We start from the raw sequence: 20,551 nt of genomic DNA, 5'->3' as shown, positions 1-20,551 counted from the left end.
ATTCATTCAGTATCGTGAAACTGGAGTATGCTTCTACTGGGCCCATGGCCAAGCATAGGGAAGGGAATAAAAGACAGATATCAAAGTAAGGACTTTTATTATATGTCAGGCAAGCTTGGTACTAAAAACAGGCACCTATATAACTAAACTCTAGGAGTATGAGTTCTAAGAAGCCCAGGTACTGTGAAGAGGACAGGAGAATTGCTTTTTCTGTCCAGGGGAAAAGCTGTAAAGGTCTGACCTTCTCTGTGAGGCTGATACCGGTTCAGCTCTACCATTTCTTGTCTGTCAGTTTGTGTGATCGTGGGTCCTAATGTTGGTAGCTGGTCTACCATCTCTCCTCCCTTCTGGCATTACCGTAATACAACTTCTGCAGTAAAACTTCTATTTTAATTTGTCTAAATACATGCATACATACATACAAACAAACAAAACTTGTCTTTTTTTCCCCCTGAAAAACAACAAACACAGAGTTTGTTTTGTCATGTGAGGGTTTTGCATTTGGCAAATTCCTGCCAGGCTGTAGGGTGTAGATGTTAAGGTTTAAACTCTGGACTCAGAATGCCTGGGTTCTAATTACTAGCAGTATGACTTTGGCAAAATACTTAAAGCTTTCTGGACCTTGATTACTTCATCTGTAAAACGTGCATCATCACAGTGTCTGCTTCCTAGGGATGTGAGAATTTGACTAGTTATGTTAGATACCTGAAACTATGCTTGGAACGAAGTAAGTATTTAGCAAATATCAATTATGATAATATGGACTTTAGAGAAGTGGAGAGCAAGGAATTTAGCTGATCATCTTTACATTTCTTTTTGAAAAAGTCTTTCTAATGTAAGGTCATTATATTTGAAATAGAAGTTCTGTACATATTCTAAAGAAGTGGAAATATGTGATTAAATTTTTAAAAACCACTGAGTGATTATTATAATTTTATTTTGTTGTGAACCTTGTTATTACTAGTAACTTTTTTCCTTATAATGAAACGAGATAGGGTAGGAAAATATATTTGATTTCTAAATGTTGTTAGGGTATAGAGTGTTGGTGAGTAACAATTAGTAATCGTCTACTGTATTCTAAGTTACATATAATATATTTTGGTTATTATACATCACTACAGTTATAGTCATTTAAAATGTATTCTTTTGATTATAGCCTAAAGAAAAAATTGTTATTTCTATTACCTGGACACCATTAAAAGGAGGCCGAGTAAGAGAGATCGTGACATTTCTTGTAAATGATGTTCTGAAACACCAAGCTATATTACTAGGAAATGCAGAAGAGCCGAAAAAGAAAAAGGTACTAAGTTTTCATCATTCTGTAATTTACTCTAGGAAAATAATAATATGTAAAAATTATTTTGTTAACAGTCTTGAGGTAGCATACATAATTTTGCTTAAAGGTACTATTCAATAGTTATCAACTTAATCTGTATGTTTTGCTTATTTTTGCAGAGGAGTCTTTGGGATACCATTAATAAAAAGAAAGTATCAGCCTCTTCAGGTCATAACCAGAAGATTTCAAATATTCAAAATGTAAATAAAACATTTAACGTTTCCTCAAAATTTGACAGAGTTAGGAGCCCACTACAAGCACGTGAGAATCTGGCTACGAACGAAAGCTGTTCCCCAACAGAAAACAATTCTTTAATCCTTGAAGAAAATAAAATACCCATATCACCTATCAGTCCCACTTTCCAAGAGTGCCATGGGGAGACCTGCTTGCCAGTTTCTGTCCGTCGATCTACTACCTACACATCCCTTCCTACATCTGAAAATGGGGAACTATTAAAAGTAGAAGGTGCCAACGTTGTAAAAGATTTTCATTTTAATGAGACAGTCATAAGTGAAACTCCCTTGGACTCCATAAATAATGACCAAATTGAAGAGAACAGTAAACTTATCCTTACCCCAAACTATTCTTCAACGTTGAACATCACACAAAGCCAAGGAAATTTTCTAAGTCCAGATTCCTTTGTGAATAATAGCCGTGCAGCTAATAATGAACGAGAGTTAGTGATGTGTCTTTCACCAGATATGTGTGTGAAAGGTAATTCAAGGCCTGTGATTTTGGAGTCAAAAAGTGTATGTGAAATTTATCGGACAATTTTAAGTCCAGATTCTTTCATAAATGATAATTATGGACTAAATCAGGATCTAGAATCAGAGTCAATTAATCCAATTCTATCCCCAAATCAATTTTTAAAAGATAATATGGCATACATATGTGTATCTCAGCAAACATGTAAATTGTCACCATTATCAAATGTAAATTCTCAGGCCTCACAACATTCTCAGGAGGGGAGAAGAAATGAAGTTTTACCCTGTATTCCTGAATGTCAGGGTTCAAAATCTCCAAAAGCTACTTTTGAAGAATCCAAAGCTTTAGAATTGAAGTCAAATTATTATACTTTTAAGAAACAGAAACAGCCTAAATTTTCTGCAGTTCAGGATGTTTCTGGTCACAGCCACGATAAACCTCTTAAGAGACGCCCAATACTTTCTGCCACTGTTACTAAAAGAAAGCCCACTTGTGCCAGAGAAAACCAAACGGAGGCTAATAAACCGAAGGCAAAAAGATGTCTCAGTGTTGTAGTGGGTGAGTGTGAAAAAGAAACAGATGATCACAAAGAGAAAGATGATTTTCATTCTTTTCTTCCAGCTAGAGATTTAATACTGAGTAGACCAAAGGGTTGTAAAAATGTGATAACTCCTCCCTCAAAGGTAGCTTTAGTTGCTCGTAAAAGAAAGAGTGAGGGAAACACAGAAGATGCAAATTTGAAGGTTACAGTTACAGAATACACAGAAGTACAAGAAATCAAAAGGATCCATTATTCTCCTGTGGAGTCCAAAACATCAACTGTTAAAAACACAAAAAAAGTGATAACCTCCACCTTGAAACGTATTAGCAACAAAGAGAAATTAAAGCTGAAGAAGAAAACTGGTGAGTCTTGTTAATAAAATCTTTAATGAAAGTATACCTGTGCAGGGCATATTTTCTGTTTCTTTTGGTTTAGTAAATTGCTATCGATATGTTTGAATTTACTTGTACTTTTCATTTACCAATTTGCTTAGTGGAAGATGGAGCAAACGTAGTGCAGGGCTGAATTCTGCAGTCACTGTGATCTCGTTCTTTTTTAAACTTTTAACGTTTTGTTCATCATGATTTTTCTGCATTAATTTTGATTTTTAAAAAATATTGCATTAAAATACTTGACTGAGTTTTTTGGCCCCCGCCTCAAGTGTAGTACTTTACGTGCCTCACCTTGGTCCAGGCCCTGATGGGAGGACCCAGTGGATGCCTGGCCCCATCACACCACCTGGGGGGATGCAGAGGAGGCCTTTCCACTCCCTGTGCTCCGGGGGCATCATTCTGCTCAGCCTTTACTCGGCCGTTATTTAGGAATGAAGACAGGGCACCTGAGCTCCTCATTCCTCTGGGGAAAACCTCACCATTCCTTCCCTAGTGCTCACAGCCGTACTACCACTGTCTGCCTTGAAAACTGTTAGGACCAATCCCATCATGACCTTTTAACCCCAGTTCCCTCAGATGCCCATCAAGGTCCCCACAGGGAAACAAACCACACACAGGTTATTTAACAGGTAATTTAAAAGAGCTCTAGGACTCCTAGGAAATATCACACCCCTGTATTTTATCTCATTTTTCTTTGCACACCGCCTAACTGGAACCATCTTCACTCCTTCTCCGCAGCTCTTTACAGGGTCTGTGCCCTGTGGTCTCACTGCCCTTCCTTAGCACCTGTCCCCACGCTGGGCCTGGCCCTCCCCCGAGAACACTGCTTTCCTGCAACCCTCTCCAGCACTGGCTGTCTTCTCTCCTGCTCCTCTGACCTTGAGTACCTCGGTGGGACAATGGACCACCCGCCGTCTCTTATCTGCTTCCAGACTACTGCTTCTCCTTTCTTCCTTAAAAACAAACGAAAAGAAAGCAAACAGCAACAAACAGCTTGAAGTTCGTTTTTCATACTATCCCATCCAGAGTTCTCCTTGTTACAGTGAGAGATAACTCGAGATTTTTTACATTTGGCTCACGAGACCTTCTCCAAAACTACTACTTTACGATGATTCTTTATGATTTCAAGATCCTTGTAGGAGAGCCTTCCAGTATCCTGGCTTGTTAGTTCCAGCCTACTTGGGCCACACTGTCCTAAAGGCATCTCCCTCGCTATGATCTCAGCATTTTCTCTAGAAACCCAACTAATCCAGCCCCATTTCCCCAGCCCTCACCTCATTATATCCTCACTTCCTTACTTATTCAGCTTGGACTCCACAGTTCCTCATAACCCCTTTGTTCACCTCTCTTACATTCATTGTACTTGTCTGGCAAATTCCAATCCGAGTCCAACTCTGCCTGCTCTGTGCCTGAACCTTGCTGGTTGGTCTTTAAATTCATGACCACTAAGCACTGTGGAGCCCGTAGCTCTTCTTGGCTCTATCTTCCTGGCTTATTGACTTGATCCCTTTGCTACAGGCTATCTCATCCCTCCCTTTTTCTCGAGCACCGCCTTCCTCCGCTCGGGATGGATGACAGCAGTGAACATTTACTGACTGCATTCTCCGCGGCCCCAGTTGTAAGTGCTTTGCTATTACCTCCTCTCATACCTACCTACAGCAATCATACTGAGTAGATGTTGTCATGAATCCATGTTTAAGATGAGGACACCTACGCATCCAGAGGCCGAGTACTTTGCCTAAGGTCACGGGTGGTGAGTGGTCGGGCTGGGGGACCACCTGGGCGGGAGGCTCTGGAGCTGGTCCTCTGCTCCTCACCCACGCTGCCAACCTGCTCCCTGCCTCACTGAGGGGAACTTCCGCAGCATCTACCACCCCGCTGTGTTTTCATCCGCTGCGCCCTTCCCTCCTGTTACAGCCTGAAAGGTCTGCATGCCCAGTGAGGCCGGGCTCTACCGGCACCAAAAGCCCGGACACCCTCTACACGGACGTTGCTTTAGCAGCTGCCTTCTCTCTCCCACATCTCCAGTGTTTTACTCCCTCCTGGGTCATTTCTGATTAACACACAAATGTGCCATTCTTACCTCCAACTCCTAAAGAAACAGAAAGACTTTTTACTGATACCACTTACTCGTTCAGGCCCTGCTCCTTTCTTCTGCTTTCTTTTAAGCAAAACTCTTGGAAAGAACCTAGGTATTCACTTTGTGATAGTTCACTGAGTTCTGTATACTTTCCTGGGTAAACATTATGCTTGAATTAAAAGGTGCTTTCTAAGGTAAAAAAAAATCACTTTGAAGGTTGCTTATGTTAGCTGTTTCCAATTCCTCTCCTATTTGTTGAAACCACTTCAACCAGATTTTGACGACTCTACTAAAACTTTTCCTGTCAAGGTCATTAATACATCCACACTTTGAGTCCAGTGGTTATTTCTCAGTCTTCATCTTGAACTATTAGGCAGACTGATGCTTTGAGTCTCTTTCTTCTCGAAATGCTTTACCCTGCCATCCCCACTTCCTCCTGGTGCTTTTCCCGCGGCACTGGCTGCTTCTCAGGTTTCTCTGTGGAGCCCTCTGTGTCTCTCCAGCCTCTCAACCCTGGAGTACACGAAGACTTAGTCACTGAACCTTTTTCATACTTTCACTCACTCCCTTAACGATCTCAGGCCATCTCACAGCTTTCAGTACTCTCTATACATGGAGGCCTCTCAATTTTATATCTTTGGGATGGACCTCTAATCTGTAGACTCATTTATCCAACATCTCATATTTCTACGTGACTGCCTAATGAGCATCTTTAATTTGTCCAGAACCAGCCCTTTGCTATCCCCACTCCCGTGACACGTGTACCTGCTGTATCACTCCCAACACAGCACTTCTGTTCTGACCTCCTCTCATTTCAGGCCCCAAACCTTGGGATTGTCCCTAAGTGTGTTTCTCTCCTACCCTTTCTCTATAGATGCACACAGTCTGCCTGATTCCAAATTCAGTCCATCAACAAACCCTATCTTCTGTTCCTTCCAAGTATCAATACATTCAGGATTGGATCACTTTTCCCATTTCTGATGGCACCATCCGAGCCTGTCTGTGACACTGCAAGCCCCCTGACAGATCTTGCTTTCACCCTTGCCTTCTCTGGAGTCTATTTTCCACTTAGCAACCAGGGCGATACTTTTCAAATATTTGTTAAGTGGATTCTAACATTGTCCGTTTCTATGCCCCTGACGACCTTTCATCTCACCGGAAGCCAAGTTCTTACAATGATGATGCACAAGGCCCTGTAAGGTCTGTGTTGCCCGATCTCCTCCCAACCTCCGTCGTTCCTCTCTGTCCTTCTTGCTTCTGTCACCCTGGCTTCCTTGTTATCCTTGACCCTTCAACATTCTCTTCCCTCAGGGTATTAGCTGTTAATTGTCCCCTCTATATAGAATGACTTCCTTCTCTAAGTCCCTTATATCAACCTCAAAAGGGCCAGTAACTTGCCCAAGGTCACAAAATCTCCTAAAATAGAGCCACGGTTTAAACTCAGGTCTCCCTGTCTACAGCGTACGTGTTCTACCACATCTTTCTATCCTACTGTGATTTAAGTAAGAGAGCGGGTAGACATGAGGTTTTTATTTTGGGCACTGACCAAGGATGACAGTTTTGGAGATCCACCAGCCTCAAACTTGTGATGTGCCAGTTAGCTCGAGGCACTTGCTGTCCAGTACGTGGCTTTACCTGCTTCCTGCCTCAGAACCTTCAGTGGACCTCTGCTGTCACCAGATGATTTCCAAGCTCCTTATTCTGTCACTTAAGATTGTCTTCATGTGACCTCCCTTTATCCAGCCTGCTGTCTTATTATTCAACAACATTCTAGCCATGCTATTCTTGCCGTTCCGTCCAGGTATCCTCTTTTGTTGTTGTTCTTAACGTCTCTCATCATACATAATTATAATAAAAAATTGTTTCTTATTATGTGGGAGCTTTTCAGATTTGCTCTCACGACAACTTTCAAATACACAGCGCAGTCTTGTCCAGCCTCCCCACTGGACATCACACCCCCAGGACTTACTTTATAACTGGAAGTTGGTAACTTTTGACCCCCTCACCCATTTCACCACCACCCCCAGCCCCATCTCTGGCAACCACCAATCTGTTCTCTGTATCTGTGAGTTTGTTTTTTGTTTTTGTGTTTCCGTCAGATGCCATCAGAGATCATATGGTATTTGTCTTTCTCTGACTTATTTCACTCAGCATAAGGCCTTCAGGATCCATCCATGTTGTTGAAAATGGCAAGATTTCATTCTTTCTTGTGGCTGATTAATATTTCATGGCATATGTATGCAGCATCGATGACCACTTAGGTTGTTTTCACCTTGGCTGTTGTAAATGATGCTGCTGTGAACATGTGTCTTTCCAAGGTAGTGTTTTCATTTCTTCAGAAAGTACCCAGGAGTGGAAGTACTGGATCATTTGGTAGTTCTGTTTTAAATTTTTTGATAAATCTCCATACTCTTTTCCATAGTGGCTGCACCAACGAGGGTTCCCTTTTCTCCACACCCTTCCAAACTTGTTATTTGTTGTCTTTTTGATAACAGCCATCTGACTGTGTGAGGTGATTTGCTCAGTGTGCTTTTGATTTGCCTTTCCCTGATGGTTAGTGATGTTAAGCATGTTTTCATGTATCTGTTAGCCATCTGTATGTTTTCTTTGGAAAAATGTCTATTCAGCTCTTCTGTCCATTTTTTAATTAGATGGTTTGTTTTTTGCTATTGAATTGTATGGGTTCTTTATATATTTTGGATATTAACCCCTTATCAGATACAATATTTTCTCCCATTCAGTAGGCTGCCTTTTCATTTGGTTGGTGATTTCCTTTGCTGTGCAGAAGCTTTTTAGTTTGATGTAGTCCCACTTGTTTATTTTTACTGTTGTTGCCTTTGCTTTTGGTGTGGGATCAAAAAAATCATTGCCAAGACTGATGTCAAGGATCTTACCCCCTATGTTTTCTTCTAAGAGTTTTATGGCTTCAGGTCTTGCATTTAAGTCTTTAATCCATTTTGAGTTATTTTTTGTGTGTATGGTATAAGATAGTGGTCTAGTTTCATTGTTTCGCATGTGGCTGTTCAATTTTCCCAACACCATTTATTGAAGAGACTCTTCTTTCCCCATTGTATATTCTTGGCTCCTTTGTCATTAATTAATTGGCTATATGTGCATGGGTTTTTTTCTGGACTGTATGCTGTTCCACTGATCTATGTGTCTGTTTTTATGCCAATATCATACTGTTTTGATTACTGTAGCTTTTGAATCTAGTTTGAAATCAGGGAGCATGATGCCTCCAGCTTTGTTCTTTCTCAAGATTGCTCTAGCTATTTGGGGTCTTTCGTGATGGTTCCATACAAATTTTACAATTGTTTGTTTTCATTCTGTGAAAAATGCCCTTGGAATTTTGATAGGGATTGCATTGAATCTGTAGATTTCGGATAGTATAGTCATTTGAACAATGTTAATTCTTCAAATCCATGAACATAGGAATATCTCTCCATTTATTTGTGTCTTCTTCAATTTCTTTCAACAATGTCCTATAGTTTTCAGTGACAAGCCTGTCACCTCCTTGGTTAAATTTATTCCTAGGTATTTTAGTCTTTTTGATGTAGTAAGAATCTTTCCAATAGTTTGTTATTAGTGTATAGAAATGCGGCAGACTTTTGTATATTGATTTTATGTCCTGCAACTTCACTGAATTTGTTTACTAGTTCTAACAGTATTTTGGTGGTGTCTTTAGGGTTTTCTATATATAGCATCATGTCATCTGCAAATAGTGACAATTTTTACTTTTTACTTTCCAATTTGGATGGCTTTTCTTTCTTTTTCTTGACTAATTGTTGTGGCTAAGATTTTCAAGATTATGTTGAATAAAAGTAATGAGAGTGGGCATCCTTATCTTGTTCCTGACCATGTCTCCTCTTACTAACTTTCATATATGTTGTTTTCTCACTAACTCAAATCTTTCACTGATTTCTAGTACTTTACTCCCTGATGACTTTTTCCTCTATGTATATTCCCTTAGCAAATTTGAATGCAGCATACGAGACATCTCGTATCTACCTGTTAACTCCATTTCTTTGCTTGCATCATTTTATTTCCTATAGAAATATTCTGACCAGATAACAAATTCTTTGAATGTAAGGAACGTATCTGTTTTGACCTCCTACAAGGTGTACAATAAATGATGAATGAATGACATAGTGAATGAATGAATGAGCAAATAAACCACTGATGTGTTGACACTTGAACCTGCCGTTTGTTTGAGGTGGCCGCCTAGCTGAGCTGAGCCTCTTTGCAAGGTTTAAAGAGAATTGCACACACTGGATATCTGATTTATGAGCATGGTAACTCACTAAGAGTGTCTGCCTTCTTTCTGTTCTGACAAACCCAGGAGAGCAGAAAAAGAAGTCAGTTTTTCAAGATGCATTTATTCAGCCTTGATAAGGTACCTACTATGTCCTATGCATTGTTCTGGGCTCTGTGGATACAAGGAGAAAAGGTATCATGCCTGTCCTTAAGTTGTTCCCAGTCCTTTGAGCTATGCACAGGGAATTGTGAAAGCACAGAAGGGGGGGCACTTTACTTGGCTTTACGTGACTGACAAGAAGCTGTGAGACCTGTCCAAAGAAGGTTCCCACAGAATAAAATGGTTCTAGGCGGAGGGGCCAGCTTTTGCAAGCCTTCAGAATGAGGAACTTTTCCTCATATTTTTATTTTTAAATATGTTAAAATGCAAAGATCCTTATAACCTAATAGCTATTATGTAACAATTTGGTCATACTCCTTATTTTGACAGTTGGCATAGATTTGCAGTTCTTCTAAATCAAAGCTGAGCAAACTTTTTCTCTAAAGGTCCAGATAGTAAATATTTAGGTTTTGCAGGACATATGATCTCTGTCACAGCCGCTGAGCTCTGCCATTGTGGAAGGGAAAACAGCCATGGACAATGTGTAAATGAACAGGTGTGACTATTTCATATCATCTTCATGTGTCATGAAATATAATTGTTTGGAGGGGTTTTTTTTTTTTTCAACTAGTATTTATAAATGTGAAAATTCTTCTTAGCTTGCAGACTGTACACAAACAGCCATGGGCTGGATTCTGCCCTGGACCTTAGCCTTTATTGGCCTCCTCTGCCTTTATTGGCTTCTTGTTTGTATCAAGCAGCAGCGCAAGCTGGTGTGAAACCTGCCTTTGAGGGAGTGAACTGCGTTCAGACAGATTATTTGTAGGGACCACCCACCATCTCCCTCATCACCGGGGTGAGGCACAGGGACCCATCGGGGCTCTCATTCTCCATCACTTGCCTAGTCAGTTGACATTAAGCCTTGTTGGTTCTGCTCTGAAAATAGCTCTTCTCTAATCTGTCTCCACTGCTTCCGTGTTCCTTTAAGTTCTCATCATAGCTAACTTAGGCCCCTGGGATGGCTTCCTTTTGGCTTCCATCTCTAGTCTTGACTCCTTTCAGTCCATTGTCCATTCTGTCTTCTGAAATATATATGATGGTGTTACTGCCTGGACTTTAATCCTTCACTGGCCCACCAGGTACTTGTAACTGAATGAATAATAGTGCAGGCTCTGGAGCTATACTGTCCAGCTCTGCCACCTACTAGCATGCGTGACTTTGACCGAGTGGCTTAGTTGCTCTAAGCTCCAGTATCCTGATTCCATAAAATGTAGAGAATAAAAGTGCACTTCTCATAGGTTTCTGGTGATGATTGCATGAGATAACCCAAATTACAAGACTCTGATAGTGCCTGGCACAAAGTATTCGACTATTAGCTGTCACTGTTATTTTTAATAGTATTGAATTCTTTTCTTCCTCTTCCAACCTCTTTTTTGTCTTGTTTTTCTTATCTGTGTTCTTGGCTCCGGGCACTTTGCAGTTCAGCGAAAGGCCCCCCATTCCTGGTGTGTCACATCCACTGCAGGGTCAGCTCAGGGTTGCCCCCGCCAGGAGGCTGTCCTGCCATTTAGGTGACTTAGCTCTCCCTCCCCTTGTCCCATGACTTCTCATGTGTACTTCTTCCATAATGTATTGTGATTCTTTCTACACTTATGTACTAGACCGAGAACTTCCTGAGGGCCGGGACCACATCTTTCCATTCTGCTTTCTCAGCACCTAGCATGGAGTCTGGTGTATATACACACACAGTGAACTGGTTGAATCTGAACCCTAGCTTCTGTAGACACAAAATACATTGTAGTTTCTGGTCTGTAACTTCCAGACATAAGTTTTATTACCCGAGTTCATACCCTGGCACATAGTGTTTATTCAGCATTTTCTAAACAGATATGATTTTGGAGAGCCCAAATTTTAACTTGACAACAGTTCATTCACAGAATTTATTTCATTTTTTAAATGCTATTATTCTGTTTTCTCATATATTTTAGATTCTTTAGGACACAGAACTCCTCATTTTAAAACAAACAAAAAGACAAAACCCATTGTTCCTGTGGCACAATCTAATTTGACCTTCATAAAACCACTAAAAACAGGCAAGTGTTTAATATCTTAAAGTCTATAAAAAACTGACATGGAATGAAGCATTAATTGCATTTCAAATGGAAATGAATTGATACTTTTTTGTCAAATAAAAGCTTTGAAGAATTGTTAAAGTGTGTATTCAAATAACAGGATATTTTCTCAGAGTTCAGTGAAATTGACTCACTTTACTTGGGATTTTTAAAAAACCAGGAGGTACTGCCTTACTTTTTCTCTTTTACTTTGACTACATTTTAGACCCAAAATACTTTCAACTATTTCTAACAAGTAGTGAAAAAGCAAACATTGTTCAGTGTTTTAAAGGTGCCTTTGCTGGTAAAAATGGTCTTTTGCTATAGATTGTATAATAATTTAAAGGAAAATTTCTTATCCCATAACCTAATTGTATTCTTAGGTATTCCTAGACACCCAATGCCGTTTGCTGCAAAAAACGTGTTTTATGATGAACGCTGGAAGGAAAAGCAGGAACAGGGCTTTACTTGGTGGCTAAATTTTATATTAACTCCTGATGACTTCACTGTAAAAACAAATATTTCTGAAGGTAAACATTTAGTTAATGTTTAGATTAAATAATACTTTTAACAGGTAGTTTTTTAACGTGATTTTTCGTTCTTTAGTTATACATGTTTATTATATTGTCATTAATGGCATGGCTCACTAGATCATTAACACAGATGCTCAAGATTGTGCGGGTGTGGGCTTCCCTGGTGGCGCAGTGGTTGAGAATCTGCCTGCTAATGCAGGGGACACGGGTTCGAGCCCTGGTCTGGGAAGATCCCACATGCCACGGAGTGGCTGGGCCCGTGAGCCACAACTGCTGAGCCTGCGCGTCTGGAGCCTGTGCCCCGCAACGGGAGGGGCCGCGATAGTGAAAGGCCCGCGCACCGCGATGAAGAGCGGTCCCCGCTTGCCGCAACTGGAGAAAGCCCTCGCACGAACCGAAGACCCAACACAGCCAAAAATAAATAAATAAATAAATAAATAAAAAAAAAAAAAAAAAAAAAGATTGTGCGGGTGAGAAGTTTTAGGGAATTTTGTGCTGAAAGTTCCAAACTTTACTTTTTCTTTTTGTTTTCTCTTCCTGCTCCTCAGCCAGTTCGGTTTCTAGCCTTTCCAGTGAATGGGTTTTATTTTGATATAGATTGAATCTGCACTAAAAGTGAGACATGGCCGCCTAGAAATCCAGTTCAGTCTCAGCTGCATGAATAAAGTGTGGTGTCCTGGTGAATCAATTTAAGTCTTGTGTGGCCTGATCACTTTAGGGGTGTTGTCTCCACTGTACCTTAGTTTAAGAAGTTTGTAGACAAGTATATCATCATGAGGGCTCTGAAAACCAGTTGATATGGGGAATTTTAAAAATATTTCAGTGTTTGCTCTGGAAAAGAGAAAAACTCAAGTATAGAACAGGATGGAAACATGGTATCCTTCAAATATTTAAAGAGTTTTCTCCAGAGAGAAGGAAGCTTCACTTGGGCTGCTCTCCCATGGAAGTTACAGGGATCAGTTCTACTCAGGATAAGGAAAAACCCTTTAAAATATTTAACTTGCCAAAGCAACACGCAGGCTGACTTTAGGGAGATGCTTTCTCCTTTGCGGCAGTGTTCCAGCAGATGCTGGTCTGTAAGTGTTAGAGAAGTGTGTATGGGAATTTTACATTAAAAAGCCCTTTGATTAGATGATCTCTGAGGTACTTTTCTTTATTTTCCAAAAGTAAACAAAGCATGATTTTTAGTTCTCTCTTTGAGAGAAAATGTGTTTTATAAAAATTCAAATTGCATTTCAAAATGTAACTGATTTTAACAAATCACATTCTTCAGCAGCTTAGCTTTCTAATTTATAAAGAGGGTGGAAGCAGCGAAACCAGTTAGGAGGCTCTCCCGTCAGTCTGGGTTAGAGGTGATCATGTTGGAACCTGGACAATAGTGGTTGTGAGAAATGGTTAGACTTGGGATATACAGTTTGAAGGCAGAGCCAAGAGGTTGCAATGATAGGATGGCCTAAGGTTCTGAGTGAACGGTGACACCTTTATTTTGAGGTGGGAAAGAGAAGAAGCAGGCTGGAAGGGGCGGGGAGTAGGTTCTGTTTTGGCCATCTTCAATTGCATTTATTGCTGGGTTTTAAAATGTATATAAATATTGTTTAACCAGAAACATTCTTTCTCTCGTTTTTACCCAGTAAATGCTTCCACTCTTCTTTTGGGGGTAGAGAGTCAACATAAAATAAGTGTCCTGAGAGCTCCTACCAAGGATGAAGTATCTCTCAGGGCTTATACCGCTCGCTGCAGGTTGAATAGATTACGTCGTGCTGCGTGTCGCTTATTTACTTCTGGAAAAATGGTTAAAGCTATGAAAAAGCTTGAAATTGAAATTGAAGCTAGGCGGTTAATTGTTCGAAAAGACAGACACCTCTGGAAAGATGTGGGTAAGAAGATTATAGAAATCTTGAGATTAATTGTTTAAAAACACTCTAGAAATTTTTTATTTCAGTGTCAAATATATATACATGGTTTCACTTTGCGGCCTAAAATTTCACAAACTTAAATGTGATCATGTACGTATATTAAAGAGTGGAAATATACTTTAACTTATTTCATATATGCGATTTTCCTTTTTGGCCACTGATTTCTCTCCATGAAATTTTATTTACTGTCTCTATTTGATTAGTGATCTGACCTTACTTGCTTTTCACATGTATTTCAGGAGAACGGCAGAAAGTCTTGAATTGGCTGTTGTCATATAATCCTTTGTGGCTACGAATCGGCCTAGAGGTAAGTACACCTTTCAGTTTTTGAAAAAGGAAACATCTTTTTATTATATACTTTTAATAGACTCTTTAATAAAATGATGGTTTCACTTATAAAGTCATTTGGTTAGCTTAATTGATCTTTCAGTATGAAATTTAAGGTCCCTTAATAAATGCTCATTAGGTTAATAGACCCCATCATTATATATTATTGCCATTTTGTTATATAGCAATTTTCCTGTTAGTTTCTTAAATATATACAATATATAATTTGGTACCAGATGTAATAACAAGTATAGTTAGCTCCTTTCTGAGCATTTACCAATGACAATACCAGGCTGTTGTAAATACATTTCCTAGTTTAAATCTCTGTAAAACCCAGTGAGGTATGTATTATTATTTCAACTTCACTGACAAAACAGAAGCTCAGATGTTAAGTGACTCGCTGAATGCCCATGACTGGTCGGGACTGGAATCTACACCGGTCTGATGCCACTGGAACCATTTTGATGGAACACCTCTCATGAAAGCGTCATCAGAATTTGAGTTTTTCACATGGTGCATGGTTCAATAATATTTAGAATGTTAAAACTAACTGAATTAGAAAACCACTAGGAGTCGACTCTTAAAAATATTCTTTTATTACAATCCTCAGTGTTTCCATTTCCTTTAGTCTTTTACTGGTGTACTCATATTTTGTTTAGGCTTTTTACTTTTGTCACATGAGATATCTCATTCTTGCTTCAATTACTTCTAGGCTTTTGAATAAAAAAATCTTTGGTACTGAAAGGAATCTTTACAATAATCTGGCTATTTATCAAGGAATTGAGGCAATGAATAAGAAGCCTACTCTGGTCACTCAGCTCGATAGTGTCCTTGCTAAGACTTCTTACTTTAATTCTTATTTCAATTGATTTGAAATTCAGTTCAATTTCTTATTTCTTTCAGTGAAAGATTAATTAGAAAATTGCCTATCAACTGGCTGCGCTTTCACATGTCAAATAGTTCCAGAACCTCAATTAAAGTAGAACCTGTCTATTTGGGGCATAGCTTTATTGTGGCAGAGGTAAAACGTAGGAGAGTTCGGTGGAAACACGCAATGCCTTTCAAAACTTCTGCTTACATGTAGTGTGCATCACTACCGACCATATTTCTGGCCAAAGTGCATCATCTGTCCAGACACAAATGAGGCAGAAATATTTGTTCTCTCACAAGAGGCACAGCAAGTCTATGCCATTTGTTGGGAATAGGACCTTTTAAAGGGAAGGGAGGGATGAATAATTGTGGACAAAACATTCTACCTTACACCACACCTTAGGGTTCTGCTAGTGGGTGTGACCTTTGAGGATCTTAAAAAAGCATCACAGGCCAAAAAAAAAAAAATAAGTAAATAAAGATAAAATTTCTGTATTTTGGCAGATATTAATACTTTGCCATGCTTTTGCCTAGTTTTGTCAATGTAAGGTTATAAAATATAATTTGATGTATTTTTAGTTTTTTCTAATTGCTTTAAAAATCGTTAATAGTAATCATATTGATGTTAAATTAATGACATATTTTAATCATTGATTATATACAGATCTGAACGTCCCAGATGGTTTAAAACCATGGTTTACAGATGGTTTTCCATTTGTTAACTATTAGAAAGTTTAGAATTATTTACGTGTCTGTTGTACCTTCATGATATACTCTGTGGGACAGTTATAATTAAATTTGGACAACAGGCCTACATTTGATAGTTCTTAAAGGAAAAAATTAAAATGTAAATATTATTTGTCACATGATTTTTAAGAACTTGTCTTAGTCATGAGCTTTCGTTTCTTTTTCATTGTGAAATATACTATATGCACTAAAAATTGCACAAAACATATATGTTCAGTCCAAAGAGTTGTAGCAAATATCCCTATTATTCCCATACTCTCTAGGACGTAGAACAGCGCCAGTTCCTTAGAATGTCATGGTCTGTCTTCCCCCTTTTGCATCCCAATGCTCCTTAGAGATGACACATGTCCCAACTTTAGCATGAATTTCTTTTTAGACAATATATGGAGAACTCATCCCTTTGGAAGACAACAGTGATGTCACAGGGCTGGCAATGTTTATTCTGAATCGCTTGCTTTGGAATCCTGATATTGCAGCCGAGTATAGGCACCCGACCGTTCCTCATCTATATGGAGATGGTAAGTGGTTCTGCCTCAACTGCAGATGTATCTGTATGTCTATATATTATGTACATACCACATCTTCTTTATCCATTCGTCTGTTGATGGACACTTAGGTCGTTGCTTCCATCTCTTGGCTATTGTAAATAGAGCTGCAATGAACATTGGGGTGCATGTATCCTTTTGAATTAGCATTTTTGTTTTCTTTGGATGTATACCCAGCAGTGGAGTTGCTGGATCATATGTAGTTCTAGTCTTAGCTTTTTGAGGCACCTCCGTACTGCTTTCCATAGTGGCTGCACCAATTTACGTTCCCCCTGCCAAAACAAAGCAACCAACCCAGCCACAAAAAAGGGTAAATATAAGGAGTTTTATAATCTTACAAAGAATTCCAAGATAATTTGACTTTAAAATATAAAACACATCTCAAGCATCCTTAGTAGGAATATATAGACTAAAAGCACAACAGAATAAATAAATATAGAAAAATATTTCAGAACCAAAAAAAAAAAAAAACTTGCACAGATTAACTTGCTAGGCTTTTTTGTATTTTATTTCAGGTCATGAAGAAGCTTTGTCTAAGTTTACATTGAAAAAGCTATTGTTGTTGGTTTGTTTTCTTGATTATGCTAAAATCTCCAGACTTATTGACCATGATCCTTGTCTCTTCTGTAAAGATGCTGAGTTCAAGGTATAGTTTTCATTTTATATTTGTTTTATATTTCACATTTAAGACTTTCGCCTGTTTTTATTGTATATTTCCTCCTTAGAAAAAGTGAGTTTCCCAAAGAACAGGACTCTGGAGTAGGATAGGAATACCTACCCAATAGTTCTAACCCTGCCTAACTTTTGTTGGTTGACATTTCACCAGCATATCACCCTGTTCTTAACTTTGATTTGAGAATGAATGTAACTATGCTTCTGAGGAATTAATTTGGGAGAAAATTTCTTTCCTAATTTAGTATGTTACCAAATTAATGCTAATTTTTAGAGTGTATTATTAATTATGAGCACTTTCTTAAAAGGTCTTAAATTGGAAATATATGAGGCTCGCATTGTTACTATAGGATATGAAACTGACCGTCTTTTTATACTACTATTAATTTTATTTCTATATGCACAGAATGATTTGAAGAATTTGTTTTTATTGTAAATAAAATTATAATTCTAGAATATAATACCTGCCACTTGTTTTTCCATAGGCTAGTAAAGAAATTCTTCTGGCTTTTTCACGAAACTTCCTAGGCGGTGAAGGTGACCTTTCCCGTCACCTGAGCTTCCTGGGATTACCTGTGAACCATGTTCAGACACCTTTCGATGAATTTGATTTTGCTGTTACAAATCTTGCTGTAGACTTGCAATGTGGGGTGCGTCTTGTGTAAGTATAAGAAATGGAATTATTTTGCTCACTAGAATAGACTAAAATTTTCTGGAAAACACTTTTTTCTATACATACACAATCTTTCTTGCTCCTTTATGTAATGGGATAAATCTAGGGTTTAAAAAAGTTGGGATAAGTTCGGGAAAATTTTAGGCCCAGAAACCTTGTCTCCTATCCACATTTTTTTCTCCCTGCTGGAATGTGACAGAGTCTGAGTAGGAACCACTGATACCCCAGAATAGGAGTTGGGGAAGGCATGGAACTAATTAAACTATCAAACATTTCAGTAATGCTTTACGTCTGCAGTGGGTTCATGAGTACATCACTTGAGACCAGTTTTAGTCGTGTTAACCTTGTTTTACATGTGAGGAAACGTGAGATGAAGACGTAAAGTGGCTTGCCCAGGTTTTATACAGTGGTGGTGGACATCAGCTCGGGATGTGTCTGGCTTCAGATCACATGCTGTTTCCTCAGTAACAAACTGGAATCCTCAACATTGGCTTTGGTGTGACAGCAGTTACCAGTGCCTGCTCTGGGAGGAGTGGCCTTTACACTGTGCCTTGGTTGGCTTCTTTAGGACATGTGGATTGAAGACATCCGTCTTGTTTCTAGGAAACTCTCTAATTTATATTTCGTTTGACGTTTGTGAGGAAGGGATCCCTATATCTCTGTGAATCCCCAGTTCTTCAAAAACAGCATGCATGTCCCTTGTTGCCTTCTAAATTAAATCTCCATGAACTTTCTTTTCTTTTCTGATCATATATTCTCATGGCAAGGTAACAGTCTTTTGAACTTTACTATAGTTTCCTCTCACTTGAGTGATTTCCATATAGGCCAGAGCATTTGCTGATAATGTTTTCCATATTATTTTTATATTTAATTTTTCATTTCATGAATCCAAGCCACCACATCTGTTTTCTGGCCAATAGGAATTCACGATTTTAGACTTTTTCCACTGTCCAGGAGGAGCAGTGATTGGCTTTATGTTCAGTGCTATTTTTGACAATGAAGGACATTTTTGTGCTTTTATAGGAGTTAGTGAGGATTTCCCAGTGTTGGGTGTTGATGCTTTGTCATTGGTCAGGAACTCTTGCTAGTTAAGAGACTCGATCCTGCATACCAAGTTTCTGTTTTCTTCAGTGTCAGCAAAATGCCCATAGGTCTTCAAGGTCATTTGAGGATACTTGGGTATGGTTAATCCACTGATGCTGTAGGTGACGGTCAGTCTAGTGTTGCAGAAACGCTTCAGACGTTGACTGAGTGGTTGGCCTACAATGATCGTACATTGCTTCCTAACCTTTAGAAATATGGTTCTGTAAACAATTCTGCCAAATTTTAACTATATGTGGTAATCAGTTGGGGCTTGATTTTTCTGTGGAAACAGGGATCTTTGTCTAGTGTAAAGCACTAGATGATACTAAGAGTTTGAATTTAAACTGTGGTATAAGTGACTTCTTAAGGTAGGCACTCAAACATTTTTATCTTATCTGGTATAGGTATAAGGGCATGGCTTTGGAAACTGTAAAACTGGGTTTTAGTTCTGACCTTAGTCCTGTCATTACTAGCTGTATGATCACAGGCAATTTTCTTTACTTTTCTGGGCTTTGGTTTCTTCATCCGCCAAAAATGGGATAATAATGCCGGATTGTGGGATTTGCCATGGGGACTAAAATAAGAAAAGAAAGCACTTACTTGATGTGTAGAATACAGTAGCCCCTCAATAAATGTCCATTTTCCTTTCCTTTCCCTATAGAACCTTGTTTTTCTATTCCTGTGTGCATTTGTGTGTGTGCATCTTATTTTTCATTCTTACATTCTGTTCACAGACCTTAACCCCCCGACTTAAATGAGAAATAACTCTATTTGCTAACTATGGAGCAACAGAGTTTTGAGATAGTATTTTGGGGTCTTTCTAACCTAAAACCCTTTAAATCGGGAAGATTGATGTGGGTGATTACTTTATTTAAATGAAGTTCATTTTTCGTGTATGTTTTTATCTAACAGTTTCATCTGAAAATTCCTTTATTGTTAGGCGAACCATGGAACTTCTCACACGAAACTGGAATCTCTCAAAGAAACTCAGGATTCCTGCAATAAGTCGTCTACAAAAGATGCACAATGTTGACATTGTTCTTGAAATTCTTAAATCACGAGGAATTCAGTTGAATGATGAGCATGGTAAAAATTGAGTAACTATAAAACTTTTCTTCTCACTAAAAATTGATGTGTACATATATTGTGCTAACGGACTATCTTTCCATTTGCAGGAAATACAATCCTCTCTAAGGATATTGTGGATAGGCACAAAGAAAAAACTCTGGCTTTGCTTTGGAAGATAGTATTGGCTTTTCAGGTATTGTACATTTGGTACATTTTGTACTTTTTATCCATTTTCAATATTGATTTATAAAAGCATTTTGCATCAAATAAAGACTAACAGTAGTAGTTATTACTAACTAGACTTTCTTCTGTCCCAGGAACTGTGGTAACTGCTTTAAGTATATTCCAGTCTAATCTTCACAATGCCCCTATAAAGTAGCTATTGTCATTACTTCATAGGGGAGGAGACTGGAGTTAGGGTTCAGCATTGAACAGAAGCAGAGAGGAGATTAGAACCCAGGCTTGCGTGGCCGCAGATCCCATGCACTTAACCACTTACACATTCCATCACTTCCACGTAGATTGTGTTTGCCTTAAAAAAAAATCATGATAATAGAAGACTTTAGCTTCTGTGGGTCAAAAATAATATATGAAAAAT

At 38.8% G+C, this 20,551-nt stretch overlaps 1 protein-coding gene across 2 annotated transcripts in view; it reads left to right on the top strand.

The window, feature by feature from the left end:
• Positions 1 to 20,551, top strand: part of ASPM (assembly factor for spindle microtubules) — a 62,162-nt gene that overhangs the window by 6,570 nt on the left and 35,041 nt on the right. For both annotated transcript variants that reach the window (XM_059906003.1, XM_059905999.1), the window contains exons 2-12: positions 1,157 to 1,300; positions 1,456 to 2,944; positions 11,397 to 11,501; positions 11,903 to 12,049; positions 13,684 to 13,929; positions 14,208 to 14,275; positions 16,289 to 16,430; positions 16,973 to 17,103; positions 17,615 to 17,790; positions 19,826 to 19,971; positions 20,061 to 20,146. In XM_059906003.1, coding sequence (XP_059761986.1) covers positions 1,157 to 1,300; positions 1,456 to 2,944; positions 11,397 to 11,501; positions 11,903 to 12,049; positions 13,684 to 13,929; positions 14,208 to 14,275; positions 16,289 to 16,430; positions 16,973 to 17,103; positions 17,615 to 17,790; positions 19,826 to 19,971; positions 20,061 to 20,146 — 2,880 coding nt within the window. The remainder of the gene's footprint in view (positions 1 to 1,156; positions 1,301 to 1,455; positions 2,945 to 11,396; positions 11,502 to 11,902; positions 12,050 to 13,683; positions 13,930 to 14,207; positions 14,276 to 16,288; positions 16,431 to 16,972; positions 17,104 to 17,614; positions 17,791 to 19,825; positions 19,972 to 20,060; positions 20,147 to 20,551) is intronic.

The sequence above is a fragment of the Balaenoptera ricei genome, chromosome 1, assembly GCF_028023285.1.
Source record: "Balaenoptera ricei isolate mBalRic1 chromosome 1, mBalRic1.hap2, whole genome shotgun sequence".
In the NCBI taxonomy this organism is placed as follows: domain Eukaryota; kingdom Metazoa; phylum Chordata; class Mammalia; order Artiodactyla; family Balaenopteridae; genus Balaenoptera; species Balaenoptera ricei.
The sequence above is the reverse complement of the archived record's forward strand: the minus strand, read 5'-3'. Positions and strand labels throughout refer to the sequence as shown.